Genomic DNA, 20239 nt, shown 5'->3' on the forward strand with positions numbered 1-20239 from the left:
TTTTATTGGGTTTCTCTTTTATTATTTTTCTCCCTTTTACATTCTTGCGTTTAATTTGCCCTCTTTTTTTTTTTTTAGCTTTTCTTTTTCTAGTGTAAACTTAAGTTTTGGACCTACTTTTTTAATATAATCATTTAAAGCTTCCCTCTAAGTGTTCTTCTAGCTACAGCCTACAAATTTTAATAGATTGTGTTCTCATTTTCATTCTCTGAATGCTTCCTAATTTCCCTTGTGATTTCTTTAACAGATGGGCTGTTTAGAAGTCTGTTGTTTAATTTCCTAATATTTACTAGGAGTTTTTCAGATAGCATCATTATTGATTTCCATTTTATTTCCTGTTTGATCAGAGAATGCACTCTGTATGATTTCAAACCTTGAATATTATTGAGACATTCTTCATTAGAAGGACATGATAAACTTGAGTCTTAGGTGTATTTTTAAAAATGTATTTTGTCGTTGTTAGATGATCTAATTAGGTCAAGTTGGTTGATGGTTCAAGTCTCTTATGTTTATACTTATTATTTTGTTTATTTGCCATATCAATTACTTAGAAAAGTTGAAATCACCAGTTATAATTGTGCATTTCTCTATTTTTCCTTTCAATTTGATCAGTTTTTTGCTTTATGTGTTTTGAAACTGTTGTTAACAACACAAATTTAGCATTGTTCAGTCTTCTTCAGGAATTGACTCTATTATTAAGAAATGCCTTTTATTATCCCTGGTATTATTCTTGTCCTGAAGTCTATTTTGTCTGATATTAGTTATGTATCATTTTCTAATCTTACATTTCTTTAGGCAGCAAATGGTTGGATCTTATTCTGATTATTCTTGGGTGGTACAAATGTTTTATTCTCAGTTATTTACCTAAAGGTTAATGGTTTCAGACTCACCCACAGAAGAAAGATCTGGTAATCAGCATCCATAAAGATTACAGCCAAGAAAACCATATGGAGCAATTCAACTATATAACACATGGAGTCACCATGAATGAGTTAAATCTACTGAATGGCAGGCAGCATGTTTCGTATTTTAGTATTTAGTCAGACTATTTTTGACTTTTAATTAGAGTGGTCAGACTATTTAACTTAACTATCGGTTTATTAGAGTTTTAAGATTTTCGTCTTTCTACTTGTTTCTAAGGAGCCCTGGTAGCATAGTGGATTATGAGCTGGGCTGCTATCTGAAAGGTCAGTAGTTCGAATCTACCAGCTGTTCTGTGGGAGAAAAGATGAGGCTTTCTGCTCCTGTAAAGATTTATAGCCTTGGAAACCCTGTACAGGGTCGCTATGAGTCAAAACCCAATTCCACACACACCACCACCTGTTTTCTATTTGTCCCACCATTTTCTGCTTTCCCTGCCTACATTTGAATTAGTTGAATGTTTTTTATTATTCAAACTTATCTCTAGTTTTTACTTACTAGCTTTACCTTTTTAAATGATTGCTCTAGGGCAGTGGTTCTCAAACATTTTGGTCTTGGGATGACTTTATGTTCACTGAAGACTTGACACACGAGAGGTTTTGCTTTTGTGGATTATATCTACTTTGTTGTTATGTGCTGCCAAGTCAGTTCTGACTAATCGTGACTTTGTATAGGGTTTCTGAGGAGCAGCTGGTGGGTTTAAAGCTCTGGCCTTGTGGTTAGCAGTCCAGTGCTGATCCTATGGCACCATAGTAGGACTCCTCAGTATGCAGAAGTACTTACTGCATACTTCTTATATTATTGGTTGGTTGGTTATGTGCTGTGGAGTCGTATCTGACTCATAGCGACCCTGTACAGGGTTTCCGAGGCTGTAAATCTTTAGGGGAGCAGAAAGCCTCATCTTTCTCCCGCGGAACAGCTGGTAGTCTTGAACTGTTGACCTTGCAGTTCACAGCCCGATTCGTAACCACTACGCTACCAGAGCTCCGTTCTTATATCGTTACACAAAAGAATAAAAATTTATATACCTAAGGGTTCTGATACTTTTTTTTTCTAATTCTTCTGGTGTCAGGGTTTTGGAGACTGATATTCACATGGTCTGTTAGTCCATTGGACTGATTGCCTCCAATATCTTCAATTTTTATGCACCTTAGATGGCAGCTCATGAGCTTTTTTTTTTTTTTTTAAATGTTTTATTGTGAATTATGTAATAGTTTACATGGGAGAACATTAGCTTTACATTCATCCTATCGTATATCATTACATTGCCATAGATATAATCCCCTCCATGCATCATCAACCAACCAAAGGGTATACCCCACAAGCCTGACCCCCAGTCGTCAGGACACAGCCTCTCTCCCTCTCTGGGTCTAGAGTTCCCAGCCACTCCATCTCTCCATGTCATCATCTCTGCCTCCATCTCTGGCATCACTCTTTCTCTGGGTAGGGCCCCGTACTCAGCTTTTCTCCCTTGATGGTCCCAGGGGCCTCTGCTCCTGGCCTTGCAAAGTCAACCACTCCCCTCCTTTTGCTATATAACATCTACCTTTTCATTTCCAACCCTCACAGTCAGTCCTGATAGTAATTATTCACTGTTGTATCACGTGAGTGCTATCCCCCTCTCCTTTCATCAGTCCTGCCCAGACAGATTGGCTACTACTTAGCAGAGATTCTACCTTCCTTCCTCTAGGCTCCCTCTTGAAAGTTTGTAAGACAGTCACTTCTTGCCTTTGTAGCCCCCCTATTTTGGGTAGCCAATGTCCAAGTTGCCCATCCCTGTCTACTCTTTGTATTAAGGGAGGTGGGAATGATCCTCACTGTAAAGATTTGTTCCCTCTTTTGAGCTACTGCATCCATAGGTGTAGGTCAGGTTCATCAAATTGTATCAGATTACTCTTTTTTTCCTCTTCTTTCTTCTTCTGGTTGAGCTCTGATCATCCAGTCATTGAAGCCAGGTCAAGTGGGTATTATCTGAAAGTGTGAGTGTTCTTGTGCATATGCCCTCGCTTCTTATCAGCTGGATGCTTCACTCACCACTCCAGTCCTCTGTGGCTGTGTCTCTGACTCTGGGCCCGAGACCCCCCAGGTCTTGCCACACTGCTGGCCAACCAGGTCTCCACCCGGGTTCACAGGAGTCTATTAAACGTGGTTGGACTTATATTGCAGCTTCATTGCTGTTTTTCCCACACTTCCCCTTGTCGGTGAGGAACGTGATCACCAATCAGAGGGCATGTCTGCTTGTGTATTCCCATTGAGTCTTAGTCTTGGAAGGGGGTTTGCCCTGAGGCGACCCTACTGCTTGCCTTGATGTCTCCTGGGGGTTGTGATAATTTTTACTCCTTCATCAAGGACATTCGGAAGCAAAACTACCCTTCACCCTCCCCTAGTTCAAGGCAGTGAAGAATACTAGATAAATAGCTGTGTTAGTCATTTTGCCTGCGTTGTTTTACATCATCAGTGCAATGTCAACATAACTGTTCCAGGAAAAACCAAGAATTTCAGAATGTCTTTTCAAACTTAGAATATTTCAAAGTAATTGGTGTTTATGGTCAGACATTCACATTAAAGATAGTAGTTGTTGGTTAGTTGGTGCTGATAACCATATGAATACAAACAAAACAAGTCCACTGCTGTGGAGTCCGTTTTGACTCATAGGACCCTATAGGGCAGAGTAGCCCTGCTGTATTGACTGTCTGAGACTGCAGAGCTTTTACAGGAACACACAGCCTCCTCATTCTGCTCAACAGCTGGTGGGATTGAACCACTGAGCTTACGGTTAGCAGCTCACTGTTTAACCCAGCCACATCTACAGATTCATCTATTTGTAGCACAAAAGTAGACTTCTGTTGACAGCGACTCTTATCTTCATGATATATCTAGTTCTTAAATTTAACAAGTTGCTGTGTTATTGGAAAGTGGCACTGCTGTGATTTCTAACTTCACTGACTTTTCATCTAGCAGGCATTCAACAGTGTTAACAATACAACGTTTTATTAGTCTCAGCCAATTTTTATTATTACTGAATGAATGAGAGTGAAAAGAGCAAAGTCTTGTTAATCTGATGAAAATAGTTTTGATTTTATGGACTCCCTAAAAGGGTCTTAGGCCCCGAAGGAGTCCTCATACTGCTGATTGAGAACTGGTGTTGCAAGGTTTTATTATGTCTAGTCATTTTTTATTAGATTATGGGTATTATGAATGCTACAATATTGAGTGTCTGCATTATGAGTATTTCTTTAAAAAGTTTTGAGCTGTTCTAGCAGGCTCTTAATTTACTTGCAGAATCAGCGTGATCCTTTTGAGATTGGAGTAGGTCAGATTAGCTTTTATTTTAGGGCCATTTTAGTTGTCCTCCTGAGATGTGCAGTGAATATTTTAATGTCTTTCTAGTCATAGTCTTTTTAAACTCCCACAAAATAACATTTTGCCCTGATGGGTCTGGGTAAGAGAAGGTGGAGAAGCTGTTGGAATGACATGATTTAGCTGTGGATGTGAATAAGCTTAACTGTGATTATAAAAACCTGGGTCTCTAACATATATAAAATAAGACATCTCAGAAGCAGGAATGAGGGAATCTCACTACCATCCAGGAAGTAGAGCCTTGTTCCTTGGACCCTGAGATCTCTACACATTGAAACTCCTCGACCCAGGTACAGAAAGCTGTGACAGAGAGATAGCAGCAGAACCAGAACATGAGATAGCATTGGGCTCCCCAACCCACAGAGCAAGTAAAACAAAGTGACTGTGTGCAGAAGGCTTGCTTTCCAAGTGGGGTGACCCCAGGCACTTCATTGTGAGGGGCTGAGCTTGCTGACCTACAGAACTAGAGCTTAGTGCCTTCAGACTGACACGTATAGTGGATGGGTGTGTCCTGTGAGCATTTACCAGCAGCCCTAAAAGAGCTTTGTAAGATTGGCCTGTCAGAAAGGCCTGCTTGTGGACAAGGCAGACGAGAGAGAGGCTGTCCTCACTGGAAGAACTACGCCCTGAGCGTTTTCTGATTCTGTATTGTATACCTGTGAATTTCCTTAATAAACCCCATAACGGTGAGCATTGTCTCTGAGTTCTGTGTGGCCATCGGGATGGATTATTGAACCCAGATGAGAAGTAGAGTGTTGTGGAAGGGATGGTTGGTGCCATATTTTTGCAGTTTGGTATTTTTAAGTTGTTGCATTGTTAAGTGCCATTGAGTCGGTTCTAACTCATAGCAACCATGTATATGGTTTCAGAGGAACAGCTGATGGGTTTGAGCTGTCAGCCTTGTGGTTTTCTTATTTTACAGTGCCACACCCTTTCTGTGGTCTCTACTGTGGTACCATGTGTGCATTGAGTTCTCTCCACTCCAGCTGGTTGGAACTTAGGTGTATACCAGTTCTGGCAATTGTTCGGCTTCTAATTCCTTGATAGTTATTCTTTGTCTGACCTTCTGGAGTCTCATTCTAAGTTGTGTGTGCAAAATTTAGTATTCAGTTGAGGCTCAAGGTATTTCCTGTGTAGATTATTGGCGCTTGTTCTCTATGTAGCTCCCTCCTCTCTGGTATTCTGTATCCTCAAAATCCAGATACTCACCTCCCTGAACTCTAATCTATGTCCTCGGTGCATCAGAACTTCCACATTCGGTATAGACTTCCTCCCTGAACTGCAGTTCAGAAGATGTTGCTGCAGAGTGCCAGGGCGATTGTAGGACTCTGCTCATTCCGTTTCCTTTCAGGATCACAGCCTTGTTCTACATGTTGTCTGGGTATTTGAAAACAGTTGATATGTTTTTGTCCAGTTTGTTAATATGGCTGGAAGGGCTTTATTGTTTTTAAGTGCCACCAAGTTGGTTCTGACTAATAGAGACCCACCCTGTGCATAACAGAATGAAACACTACCCAGTCCTACCCACCCTGTGCATAACAGAATGAAACACCACCCAGTCCTACCCACCCTGTGCATAACAGAATGAACCACCACCCAGTCCTACCCACCCTGTGCATAACAGAATGAAACACTACCCAGTCCTACCCACCCTGTGCATAACAGAATGAACCACCACCCAGTCCTACACTATACTGCAGTTGTTGTGCTTGAACCCATTGTTGCTGCCACTGTGCCAGTCTATCTAGTTGGGGCTTTCCTCTTTTAACTGACCCTCCACTTTACCAAGCATGATGTCCTTTTCCAGGGACTGGTCCCTCTTGATAACATGTCTCAAATATAAGAGATAAAGTCTCACCATCCTGGCTTCTGAGGCGCATTCTGGCTGTACTTCTTCCAACACAGATTTGATTGTTCTTCTAGCAGTCCATGGTACTTTCAACCTTCTTCTCCAACAGCATAACTCAAATGCATCAATTCTTCTGTGGGCTTTATTATTTATTGTCCAACTTTCACATACATATGAGACTATTGAAAATATCTTGGTTTGGGTCAGCTGTACCTTAGCCCTCAAAGTGGCATCTTTGCTCTTTAACACTTTAAATAGGTCTTGTATAGCAGATTGCCTAATGTAGTATGTCGTTTGATTTCTTGACTGCTACTTCCATTAGGAACTCTGGTACTACAATGGTTTGTTTTTTAAATTTTATTGTTCAACAACTGAAGAATTCACTAGTGTTTTCATTCTCTCACGTTGTAATGTAATCAACCTAAGAGAAGCAGAAAGAAGTAGTAAACATTTTCTTTAAACATGCTTTGTCCTGCCAAATCTCCAGTCAGAGAAAGATTGGCTTAGACTTGTGAGTGAAATTATATGGAGTAAATAATATGATGAGGAAAGTCATTTGGGTTTTCTAGCTTGCTTCTCTCTCTCTCTCTCTTTTTTTAATCTCTAGTAACAGTTATAATCATTATACATTGTTATCTTTCATAAACAATTGTGGCTCAATTTCTCAACCAAGTTATTTATTACTGAGTTCTAAGATACCATAGTGGTTTTAAAGCGGGCTGCTAACCTCAGGGTCAGCAGTTCGAAACTACCAGCTGTTCTGCGGGAGAAAGATGAGGCTTTCTGCTCCTGTAAAGATTTACAGCCTCGGAAACCCTGTGCAGGGTTGCTATATGAGTTGGAACCGACTCCATGGCACATTACAATAAGAACGTTTCCAGCAAGCAAGGTTGTATCATCTGCATAACCAAGCAACCTGTAAACTACTACAGTACTACAAACTGACAGATACGTCATGACCCTTTGTTGTTTTTGTGTGCCTCTGAGTCCATTCCAATTCATCAAGGAGCAGCTGGTGGGTTTGAACTGCGGACCTTGTAGTTCACAGTCCAGTGCTGATCCTACAGTGCTATACCAGGATTCCTTGGAAGGACTAGTCTGATGTAATTTATTTCAGTGTGGCAAGAAACAGAGGTTAGATGGACACTTTTTTCTATGAATTGAGTGGAGGTTTACAGAGATCATCAGTTTCATGTTTAACAAATCATAATACTTTGCTTCATTAAAATGATTGTGATTTCTATGTACCATCAGTTAACAGTATTTACCTCTATTCACTTTAACTGTTGCATTCCTTCCTGTGTCTCTTGGTACCTTCATCTTTCCTCTGCCAACCTCCCTCTTGTTGTGTATTGCCGCTCCTGTAACCATGTAAACAGGTGTCTACCCTGTAGCCTGTGAGTAATCTCTTTCCCTACCCACAATCATCATAAAATATTTCATTGATGGAGTAAACGGTTTCTTAACTTTTCACAATATTGGTTCTCATACAATATTTGTCCCTTTATGATTGACTAATTTCACTCAATAATAACGTCCTCTGATTCATCCATGTTGTGAGGTGTTTTGCAGACCAGCATTACTCTTTAATATTGTGTAATATTTCATTATTTGTATGTACCAAAGTTTGTTTAATCATTCTGTTGATAGGCATTTAGGCTGTCTCCATATTCCTGATATATCTCTTGTAGACTGCATATTCTTATCCATTCTGCTCCTTAAAGCTCTTGACTGGCATATTTAATCCATTTAATTATACATAGGTAAGTGTAATTATAAGGAGCTCTGGTAGCATGGTTACGAATCGGGCTGCTAACTTCAGTGTCAGCAGTTCAAAACTACCAGCAGTTCTTTGGGAGAAAGATGAGGCTTTCTTCTCCTGTGAAGATTTACAGCCTTGGAAACCCTGTACAGGGTCGCTATGAGTCAGAACCAACTCCAGGGCACATAGCCACTGCCACCACCAAGTGTAATTATACATAGGTATGGGTCAGAATCACCTCAATAGCACTTAACAACAAGAATTGATTGCTGTCATTTCGTTTGTGAGGTTTGTTTGTTTTTTTTTTCATTTTCATTGCTGTTGTTTTAATGTTTACTAAATCTTTCTGATTTCCCTCTTTTTTATTTTGATGTGAAGGTGTATTCATTTTCTTCAAGGTTACCTTGTAATTGAATGATCTTCCCTCATTTAAAATAGTCTATTTTATCTTGAAATCTGCTTAACCTCTTCACCATTAGGAAATTTTGTATCTACCCTATTCTTTGTTTTTTCTTTGTAGTTGACTTCATTATAAGTTGATACCTCTGGCTCCCTATTTACAGTCTTGTAGGTTTGTTTCACTTTGAATACTTCTATGTGTGGACTCCTGCTGTAGTGCTATAGAATCAGCAGTGAACTGTGAACCAGTTTGGCGTCAAACTCAGCAGCTCCTCCTTGGAATCCCTATGCAGGGTAACTGAGTTGCAACCAACTTGACGGCACTTAACAACAACATATCTGGATCGAGTCCTGGTGTAAAGTTGGTCTGGTTATATTACAAATTCCTTTAATTTTTTGTTTGTTGGAAATGCCCTGATTTCACTGTCATACTTGAGGGACTGCTTTGTTGGATATATGATTCGTGGTTGGCAATTTTTTTTCTTCAGAGTTTTGTATATTCAGCCCCATTGCCTTCTTGCTTGCATGGCTTCTTCTGAGAAGACAAAATTTAGTCTTATTGATTCTCCTTTGTGGGTAACTGCGTTTTTCCAAAGCTGCTCTCAGAATTCTTTCCTTGACTTTGGTTTTAGAAAGTTTGATTATGATATGTCTTGGTGATTTTCTTTTGGGATCCTGTTTGGGGTTCATTCAGCTTGTATGCTTATCTTCTCATCTTTCATGATGTTAGGGACGTTTTCTTCCACAAATCTTTGACAATGATTTAAAATTTAAAATGTTTAAAATATGATACAGTGGGAGGTCTATTTGAGCGCATATCTCACAAGAATCTGTTGTTAACTCTTTCAGGCCATAATGCAACAGGGAGATACGTCCATAAAACCTATCCTCCAAGTCATTGTAAGTACTAACATCTCATTTATGTCAAACATTTTTTAAACAAATTAAAGTTGTGTTTTGATGAAGTGCATATGGATTTTTCTCCTTTAGGAGATTCTCCCAGTTGTCACAGAAAAAAGCCCAATCTGCATAGTAGCTCTGAGAGAAGAGTCAGGCTTTTTTCATTTAGTATGTTAACCAGAGTGAGCCCTTTGGAAGTTCAGATTTAAGGCTTAGTCTCTGATTTCCACAGTTAACAGATGTCGTGGCAGTGCTACCATCATTGCAATACTTCCTAAGTTGCCTTCCTGCCCTTAAGTTTGTTTTGCTCAATTGTGGAGCTGTGGGCTAATGCTCTGGACTGCAAGGTCGGTTTGAACTGCTAAGTTGGTGGTTCAAGCTCAGCAGGCACTCCTCAGAAGCCCATCAGGGTCACTGTGAGTTGGAACCAACTCAACTGTACTTAACAACAACAGTGTTGAGAAAGGTTATATGGGAGAATCATCAAATTTATTTTCTTTTACATGAATTTAGGTGTTAAGAGAATAGGCCAGCAGTTCACTTTGTATTAACCCGTTCTCTTGCCACTCATGTTTACTTGTCCCTGGGGACTAGGCAGGCAACCTGGCTAATGAATCAAATTTTCTGTTCTAGAACATCCGTCCCATTACTACAGGGAATAGTCCACCCCGATACCGACTGTTGATGAGTGATGGAGTGCACACTTTGTCCTGTGAGTATGATGTATGAATCTAGGGATTTGTGAGTACCTAAATAATAACAGCATGCCCACACTTTGAATTGCAGTAATTTGGTATATTCTAGAAGTCTTACATTTGCTTGACTATACAGTTCATTCAAGCAGAATTGCAGCTGACAGAGAGCATTCTAACAATAGACTGAATCGAGTGGAAAGCTGCCACTTGGCTTAATTAATTTTCTCTAACTGGTGTTCTATGTTTTCTTTGATTAATTTCCCTAAGGATGATATTGACATTTAGTGAATGTGATGGGTTAGCTGTCCTATAGTTGCCTTTTTGGGGTTTTATTTCTGTGTTGGATACTTTAAAAGGGAGAAAGGAATTTAGCAGAGTGTGTGCTTGCTATCTATACTCACAATATGAACAGCCTAGAAAATATTTTTTTTTCCATCTTTGGCATGAAACCTGTATGAAGAGAAAGAATATGTTGTGCGCTTTAAGAACCACATACATTTAAGAATAGGAGCAGATGTTTAATGAACAGCAAATTACACTGTTTTTCATAATGCAGTATATGACTAGTTTTAATTTTAGGAACAACTTAAGGCATTATTTTTGTTTGCTAGCATAGGTATGATTGGCTCTCAGATCTTTACGACTGAAATGTTTTGGTGGCTAAAATTATCTCTGTGCTTTTCAGCTTTCATGTTGGCAACACAGTTGAACTCGCTTGTTGAGGGAGAGCAATTGTCCAGCAACTGTATTTGCCAGATTAACCGATTTATTGTGAACACACTAAAAGATGGAAGGTATGTGTTGTGTTTTTTTGTATTTTATAGTGCTGTAGAACAGGGACTCTTGTTTTTTGTTTTTTTTAAATGTTTTATTGTGAATTATGTGATAGTTTACATGGGAGAACATTAGTTTTACATTTATCCTATCATATATCGTTTCATTGTCATGGTTACAATCCCCTCCATGCATCATCAACCAACCAAAGGATATACACTACAAGCCTGTCCCCTGGTCGTCAGCATACAACCCCTTTCCCTCTCTGTGTCTAAAGTCCCCAGCTGCTCCATCTCTCCACGTCATTGTCTCTCCCTGACTCTGATTTTTTAAAAAGAGAAGTTCATTGGATGTCAAATTTTAATTAGGGATCAAGACGACAATGATGAATTTTCAGCCTAGAATCGACAGCTAGTCTGTTCTGAAGTTGGGTGACTAAAAGGTGGCACCAAAGTGGAGAAATAGGGAAACCAATTGGAAATTTCAGAGGAGGAGATCAGAGCAAAATGCCAAATCCTTCTTATTTTTTAAATCTCTTCAGAAACGCTCTTTTCAGGATTTTATCCCAAATACCCAGTGCACTGCCATGGAGTTGATTGTCATTTGGAGCAGTCCCAGAGGGCTCCAAAGGCCATAAATCATTACAGACGCAGACCACCACATACTGCTGTTGTCAAGCAACCAGTGGGTTTGAACCATCAGTTTTTCTGTTAGCAGCCAAGTCCTTAGCCACTGCACCACCACAGTTTATCTTTCCCAGTTAGACTAGTTTTAATAGAAAGGGGTCACTTAACACAAAACATGGTCATACTCTCCCCCTTTCTTTCCATGCAGTTTTGAATCTTCCATTATAAGCATTTTACTCAGCGATACAGAACATGATGAGTATTTGCAAGGTGCAAGGAGCTCTGGTAGCGTAGTGGTTACGAATTGGGCTGCTAATCGCACAGTCAGCAGTTCGAAACTACCAGCCGTTCCGCAGGAGAAGGAGAACACTTTCTGCTCCCGTAAAGATTTACAGCCTCAGAAACCCTGTACAGGGTCGCTATGAGTTGGAACCAACCCCGTGGCACAGAACAACAACATGATAGAGATCAAAGAGTGAATGAAACTTTTATAGTTACTTGGGACTAGCTGCCATAGCCCTGGTAAGGTGAAGAGCGTGTCTGTACAGATGGGGGTAGAGGGTGGCAGCTAGATGTAACGTGTTGAGCACCTTAGGTTGAGGGAAGGTACTTGTGTAGAGGCAGCAGCAGACTGGCGCAGGTGGTCAGCCCAAGTGGATAAGGAAGGCATCTTTGTAGTTTGGCACAGTGTTGGAGAGACACGGATGAGAACATCCATGGGGTATGTGTGGCTGTAGTCCATTGTGGGTTGTCGTTCTAAGAGAGCAAGGAGGTGTCCATATGGTTTTTTGGATCTCAAGTGTGAAATATGCTCCTGAGGCCTGAGGTGATACACAGCAGCAGATTGTTGAAGATGAATGTGGTGGGGAGTGAGGGGAGTCCAAGTGAACAAGGAGAGAATCTGTGCAGGAAGTGGTGACAGCCCAGCATGAGATGCCAGATGCAGATGGGGGGAGGATAGTGTTTATAGTGGCAGTGTGTGCTCTGGATCTGGGTATTAGAAGTCTGGCATTGTGGGACAGTGCCCATGTGGATGGTGGGAGGGATGAAGGGTGGTGACAGGAGATTGATTACATTTGGGAAATTCATCTGATAATTATATTGAAGATAATGGGAGCCACACAAGGGAGAAATCTGTGATACTGAATTGGAATTGGAGATAACAGAGTAAACTGAGAGTTTCAGTATGTAAAGAAATATGGAGATAGAATTTTGATGTATGTAAAATGGAAGTGGGGAGGTATCTGACCTATTCTTATTTTATTAGGAGGAGAATCGAACTCAGCATCAATCTAAGGATAATTCCTATGGGACTGAGATCAGACATACCTTTCCAGCCTCCTACCTTTTTTTACCACATCTGATACCTTCCATTCTCCCACAACACTTAGCTAGGTTCGATAATTCATTGCAATGGCTAAACAGAGGGATCCTGTTTTCTTATCCATTCCATTCTCTGTCTCTTACCATTTCCATTCAGTGTAGTTATCAGTTGGCATGAATTGATGACTGTCCTTTTTCTGGTTTGTTTATGTGTGTGCTGCTGCTGCTGAATTCTTTGTTCACATAATTTTCTATGCTGAGTTTATTTTGCTTGTAGGCTTTCTTTAAATTTTTATCTCTGTTGTGTTAATGTTTACTAAATGTTTGTAGTTTTCCTCTTTTTTTATTTCGATGTGCAGGTGTATTATTTTTCTTTGAGGTTACCCTATAATTTATTAATTTTTCCCTGCTTAGAACAGTCCGTTTTATCCTGAAATCTAGTTGACTTCCTTGCCATTTGGAAGTTCCTTAACCACATCACTCCAACTTCTGTGACCACATTGCCTTCTCTTTTGCTTGTCAAATCACCCTTTTCCTCCCTCTTACAAAAATGCATGTGATTGTGTTTATGCCCACCTTGATAACCCAGGATCATTATTCTGTTTAATTGCATTGTAAAGTCCTTTTGTGCCGTATAAAACAACTGGTTCTAAGGATTAGAACATATACCTTATTGTTGTTAGATACCATCTTGTTGGCCCACAGCTTACAGAAACTGCACTCACAACAGAATGTAATGCTTGTGGGTGCTACGCCATCTCCATGTTGGGTTCCAGATTAAATAATTATGACTCATATTTGCTGAATTTCAACTAAATTGAGGGACAGTCTACAAAAGAACTGACTCTAATCTTTAAATGTCTAAAGCATGAAAGTCTAGGCAAAACTGAGAAAGCTGTTCAGATTTAAGAGACATAATTGAATACAACAAATGATCCTAGATTGGATCCCTTTACTAGAAAGACTGTCATCGAGGCAGTGAAATGTGAATGTGTTGCCTAGGCTAGATGGAAGTATTGTATCAGTGTCAGTTTCCTAATGTCAATGGTTGTATTGTTAGCTCGGAAAATATCCTGAAACTATGGGACATCTTGTTGGCAGTTTACTCTTAAATGATTTCAGAGAATGAATGTTCTTTGTATTGGTATCCCAGTTTTTCTATACGCTTGAAACATTTTTTCAAAATTAAAGCAAGTTTTAAGATACACAGTATATGTAATTAAATATTTGAATCAGATAAATGATTCCTAAATTAAAAAACAGAAAATTAAACAATACTTAGTAGAGGTTAAAGTAATTAATTTTTTATACTAATTAAGATGTTAACATTTTCTCCAGCCTTCCTTTTCTCCACCTCCTTTTTTTTTTTTGAGACTCTTGGCTTATTGGTTGTCATCTAGGAACTTTTTTTTTTTTTTTTTTTTTAAATAATTCTTTAGTTCCATACTGCCCAATATCAGCCTGTTGCTTTATGCCAGAATAACAGCTTGGCTGGATGTCATATTTTTGGATCACATGATCTTACCCTCAGAATTTTGTCTTTTGACATTGAATGTTGATACACAGAAGTCTTCAGGCCAGCCTGGTTTGATTTCTTCCCTGTAGGCAGAGACAACACTTTGCTTTTTCTGCCTGTGTTCCTAAGGAAGTCTTTATTCATGCTTCAAGATCATTAACGTAACCAGGTTGTGTCTCAATGTCAGTTATCATATCTCAGGTTTTTTTCCTTTTTAATTTTTTTAAGTTTTTATTGTGAACTGAATGATAGTTTACATGGGAGAACATCGGCTTTACACCATCGTTTCATTGCAAAGATTACAGTCTCCTCCGTGCATCATCATTCAACAGTATTTGCTTCCATTTCCTGGTTTGTTTGTTTTTTTGTGGGGGTGGGGGTGTACACAGAAATACTCAAGAATATATAATAATTTAAATAACCAAAGGGCACATTCTGTAAGCCTGCCTCTTGGCCGCCAGCACCCAGTCTTCTCTTTCCATGAGTTCAGGGTCCTCAGCTGCTCCCTTTCTCCATCTCTGGTTTCACTACTTCCCAGGATCGATGCTGCACTCTGCTTGTGCTCATCTTCCTTGATGGTCCTAGGGTTCTTTTTAATAGTTTTGCAAGAGTTCTAGGTTTTCCATTTTCTTGAGCCAAATTTTCTATATGTAAATACTTAATCCTGTTTTCTATTTCATTTGAGTTCCCATTTTTACTTATATTGTAGATAACTTGCCCTCCATGTGTCTTCAGCTTGTGTTCATTTTTGTAATGCATGCTTTGGCTTATATCAAGATTTTCCAACATAATAGTAGTTCAATTTTTAGGTTTCTCTGTTGTTTCTTGATGTTTGTAACTTAAGTATGAGATACACAATAGTGTTAATTTTGTTCTCAGGGTTTCCTTAGCTTTTCAAGCTTCCTTCTCAGTCTCTCGTTTTATCTCATCTTTGTTTTTTTATTAAATTCAGCCTTGGTAATATGCAAAGCACTCTTGGGAAGTATTATTACCTTTCTTGGGTTGTTTTCTTCTAGATTGGATACTGTAATTGCCCTTTGACTTCCACATTGCTTTCATCTTTATACTCTGTTGTGTGTCCCATCGTTACTGTGCCATTTAAAAAACCTTGTTCATGTTTAATGTGGATGGGCTATCCACACTTGGTATTTGTTCACATAGTCTAGATTAGGTAAATCTTCTTGCCAATCTAACCCACTTGGGGCCTGTTATCTTCCACTTCAGGCTACCTGTGAGTGCTTAAGTGGTACTTTCTATCTGGTTTTCTGTCATGGCTGTGGAAGAGGGTGAGAGCTTTGCTGGGGTTGAGTGCAGTGCAGTGCTTGCAGGGAAACTCAGGCTCCAAAGACCATTCTTTTGTCAAGGATAGAATTCCACTCCTGTGGATTTTGATTTATTCTATCACCTCAGTGCAATAGCATGCCTTGTAATCTCTTCCATTTCTGCTAAAAACTTGTGTGTACATTCAGGCTTACTGACTCCTTACCCTTTTGATGATCATTTTGATTTATTTCAAACATGACTTTAGCAATCATTCTTATATGATTATGTACTTAGGCTATTATTTCTGAAAGGTAGATTACTAGAATTATTAGTATTGTAGGGTCAAAGGACATAAAACTATACTAATTAGCATACTTGTGGAAACTATAAGAGTTCCTGTTTCTGAATAGGCATATTCCAAGAAACAGATGTAGTTGGTTATATTGGTGTGGTGGGATGGGTAGTGGCTGTTAATGGACACAGTCTTTGTTTTTGGTGTGATAAAAAATGATCTGTAATTAGAAAGTGGTAGTGTTTGCACAGCTCTGACTATACTAAAAGCACTGAATTGTGTACTTTTAAAGGGTGAATTTTATGGTATGTGAATTGTATCTCAAGTCCCCAATTGCTTCATCTCTCCACGTCATCATCTCTGCCTCCATCTCAGGCATCACTGCTTCTCTGGGTAACGACCCGCTCTCTGCTCTTCTCCCTTGATGGTCCCAGGGACCTCCACTCCTAGACTGAAAAGTTAATCACTCCCCTCCTTGCTATAGAACGTCTACCTTTGCATTTCCAACCCTCATAATCAGTCCTCATAGTAATTATCTGAATAGCTTTTTATAGTTTACCTATTTTTCTTTTATTATTTTATGGGTGTTCTTTATCAGCCAATGATATTGTTTGTTGTCTTTTTCAAATATGTTATCTGTCATGGTGTATATATGATGTCTTTTGATAGCGAATTAGTTTTGTTTTTTTTTTTTTAATTAAATTTGTCTATTTTTTTTTACTTTATGTCTTCTGTGGTTTATGTCTTGCTTAGGAATCCGCCAAACTGTGTTATAAAAATATTTTTTAATTCTTCAGACACTTTTGTAGATTTTTCAAGTAGACTTTTATTCATCTGAGATGAGGAAGGAATCCAGCTTAATTTTCTTCTAAAAGGGTAGCCTGTCTCATGGATGGCATACAAGCCCCAGTTAGGAATTTAGATTTTATTCTGAATATGATGAGAAAAAAAATTAGGTTTTGAGCAAGGAAGTACGTTGATCTTTCAAAAAGTTTTCAAAAGGTAATCTGACAACTTGTGGAGGATTGATGGATGTGGGGTAGTAGTGGATGAGAGACTAGTATTCCATGTATCTGCATCTGTTCTGAGTTTGCCTTTTTTGTCCAGTGATCTGAATATCTACCTTTTGTCAATCATGCTATAGAAGTTTTTTGTTCTCTTTTTTGTAGCATCTTTGTTGAAATATAATTCATATAATATATAATTCATTCATTTAAAGTGTACAGTTAAGTGATTTTTGATATGTTCACAGAGTTGTTTGGCCATCACCACAATTAATTTTAGAACATTTCCCATACCCCCAAGAGAAATCCTATCCCCTCTACTCTGGGGCAGCCACTATCTACTTTCTGTCTGTGGATTTACTTATAGAGGACATTTTTTTATCAATGATTAAGTTCACCCATGTTGTAGCATGCACCAGAACTTAGCTCTTTTTTATGGCCAAATGACATTCCATTGTTTGGATAAATCACTTTTTGTTCATCGATTTATCAGTTGATGGATATTTGGTGGTTTCCACCTTTTGGCTGTTATGAATATGGCTGCTGTGAGCATTTGTGGACATGCATTTGCGTTTCTCTTGAGTACATAGCTAGGAGTGGAAATGCTTGGTCAATTGGTAGCTTCGTAAGTAACTTTTTTTCGTAACTGTCAGACTGTTTTACCTAGTGGATGCACCAATTTACTTATCTGTCAGCCCAGTATGGGGTGTCCACTTCCTGTCTCTACTACCAATAATTGTTACAATAAGCACAGGACTGCCAACCACAAGGTTGGTGGTTTGAGCCCACTAGCAGCTCCGCAGTAGAAAAATGAGGCGTTCTGCTCCCACAAAGATGTACAGCCTCAAAAACTCTACAGGTTCTCCGAGTCAGCACCAACTTGGCATATAACAGTAACATCTGTCAAATATTTTATTAATGTATAGGTCATACTTCCTTTACTTTTCTCCCTCCCAAATTTTCTAGGTACTTCTGTTTTTTCTTCCATATGAATTTTAGAGTTATACTGTCAAGTTTAAACAAACAAACAAAACAACAACAAAAAAGAAAAAGTTTTGTGGGGATACAAAAAATTATATTGAATGTATATAGTATTTTATGGGAGTACAGTGGCTTGCTTGCTCCATACAATAAGCATTGGACTGCGAACCACAAAGTCCACCGTTCAAGTCTGCCAGTCACTCCTTGGAAGAAAAATGAGACTTTGTGCTTCAGAGAAGATCTAAAGCCTGGGGAACCCTGTGTAGGGTCTTTAAGTCCGAACAGATTCCTGGCATTTAACAACAACAACATAATATTTAATACTAAGTTTCCTTATCCAAGAATGTATGTGTTCATTTAAAGTATCTTGGATTTAATTTGATGAGATTGACCTACACTTGTTGATGTAGTACTTAAAAGAGGGAACGAATCTTTACAGCAAGGATCATTCCCATCCCCTCTATACACAGGGTTGACAGGGTGAAGTGACTGGCTTACAAGTTTTCAAGAGGAAGCTCAGTTTCAGAGGGTGCTGGGGGAGTTTCAGAGGGTGCTGGGGAAGGTAGAGTCTCTGAGTGGTTCTCAACATACCAAGATGGGACTGGCGAAAGGAGATGGGGACAAAACTCTTGTGGTTTAATAGTGAATAATTGCTATCAGGACTAATTGTGAATGTTGCAAATGTAAAGGTAGATGTTTTGTAACAAAAGGGAGGGGAGTGGTTGATCTTGCAGTCAGAGCAGAGGACCCTGGGACCATCAAGGGAGAAGAGCGGAATGCAGGACCCTATCCAGAGAAGCAGCGACACCAGAGATGGAGGTGGAGGCAGAGATAATGACATAGAGAGCAGCTGGGGACTCTATAGACTCATGGAGGGATAGGGGCTGTGTGCTGGTAACCGGGGGCTGGCATGCAGGGTATACCCTTTGGTTGTTTGAATGGTTATATATTCCTGAGTGCTTCAGTATACATCAAAAAAAAAAAAAAAAGCAGGGATTGGAAGCAAATGCTGTTGAGTGATGGTGCATGGAGGGGATTATAATCATTGCAATGAAACAAAGTACGATAGGATGAATGTAAAGCTGATGTTCACCCATGTAAACTATTATTCAATTCACAATAAAAAAATTTTTTTTTAAATTATAAAATTCAACAGGTATTTTTCCCTGTCCAAAAAAAAAGTATCTTGGATTTTCTACATTTTTATGTTGTTGTTGAGGTGCCATCGAATTGATAGCAACTCATTTTGACCTTATTTGTGCACAACAGAAGAAAATACTGTCCAGTCCTGTGCCAGCCTCACAATTGTCGCTAAGCTTGATCCCATTGCTGCTGCCACTGTGTCAATCCACCTGCTCTTTTTCACTGACTCTCTACAAACATGAGGGACCAAACCTGGCCATCCTGACTTCTAAGATGCATTCTGACTGTACTTCTTCCAACACAGATTTGCTGGTTCTTTTGGCAGTCCATGGTACTTTTAATATTCTCCAACACCATAACCTTCTTATTCTAATATTTATGACACTTTTCTTATTTTGTTTAAAATTATTATTATTATTATCTAGAACCATTAAATTATGGTAAATGCATAGTAGTAGTGTATGCAGGCTCCTTGCACCCTGATTTTAATGTAAATATTTTTACTTTCAGTATTCCTGGCATTTGTACTTTGTTTTGTTCAAAATGTTTTTTAGGTCCTGCAATTACTAATGGCTTTATCAGGAATGGCTGCTAAATGTTTTTTCAGAAGTGTTTCCTGTATCTTGAAGTCTTCGCATTTTTCATTTTTTTAATTTAATGTCATGAGTTACTCTTAACATTAAAATATTTTTGCACTATTACAGTCCAGCCTGCATTTAAAAAATGTTTTGCTCCCACTTTGTTTGCTTTCTTTTTTGAAAAGTTCGTGTCTGAAATAGAAAAGTATGGTATATCCCTATCTGTAGTCGATATATATAATCCTGGTATGGCACTGTGAGCTAATACGCTGGACTGCAAAGTCGGTTTGAACCACAGGGTTGGCAGTTCAAAATCCCCAGCCGCTCCTCAGAAACCCTATACAAGGTCGCTATAGGTCTGGACCGACTCGACGACACTTAACAATGTATGTACCATCACGTCACCTTATCCAGTCGGTGTTCAGTTCTCAATAGTCATTGATATACATATCTATATATTTGTGTGTGTACATATATGTATCTATAGGAGTACTAATGATGGTTCAGTGGTGAAGGGGCTCAGACCAACCACTCTCTGCTTCCATGAAAGTCTGCCTCCATAAAGATTTCAGACTTGTAAACTGTGAGTCAGTTCTGCTCCTTAGTTTGGCGTCAATATGAGTTGCAGTCACCTCAGTGGCTGTAGGTTTGCCTTCTTGTTGTATATACATACAGTTGACCCTTGAACAATACAGGCTTAAACTATACTGGTTGGTCCACTTATATGTGGATATTTTGTCTTTAATGCCATTCAACACAAATCTTCCATGAGCACATTGTCTCTCTAATAAGTTGTATTCCACAAAAGTGATCTCTCACAGTTCTTGCGTATTTTTCATCCTGTTTTGTGCAA

At 39.1% G+C, this 20239-nt stretch overlaps 1 protein-coding gene across 1 annotated transcript in view; it reads left to right on the plus strand.

The window, feature by feature from the left end:
• Positions 1-20239, plus strand: part of RPA1 (replication protein A1, 70kDa) — a 65701-nt gene that overhangs the window by 7078 nt on the left and 38384 nt on the right. Inside the window, exons 2-4 of the mRNA XM_006863455.1 lie at positions 9141-9191; positions 9825-9903; positions 10572-10680. Coding sequence (XP_006863517.1) covers positions 9141-9191; positions 9825-9903; positions 10572-10680 — 239 coding nt within the window. The remainder of the gene's footprint in view (positions 1-9140; positions 9192-9824; positions 9904-10571; positions 10681-20239) is intronic.

This window comes from Chrysochloris asiatica, unplaced genomic scaffold, assembly GCF_000296735.1.
Source record: "Chrysochloris asiatica unplaced genomic scaffold, ChrAsi1.0 scaffold00054, whole genome shotgun sequence".
Taxonomy (NCBI): Eukaryota; Metazoa; Chordata; class Mammalia; order Afrosoricida; family Chrysochloridae; genus Chrysochloris; species Chrysochloris asiatica.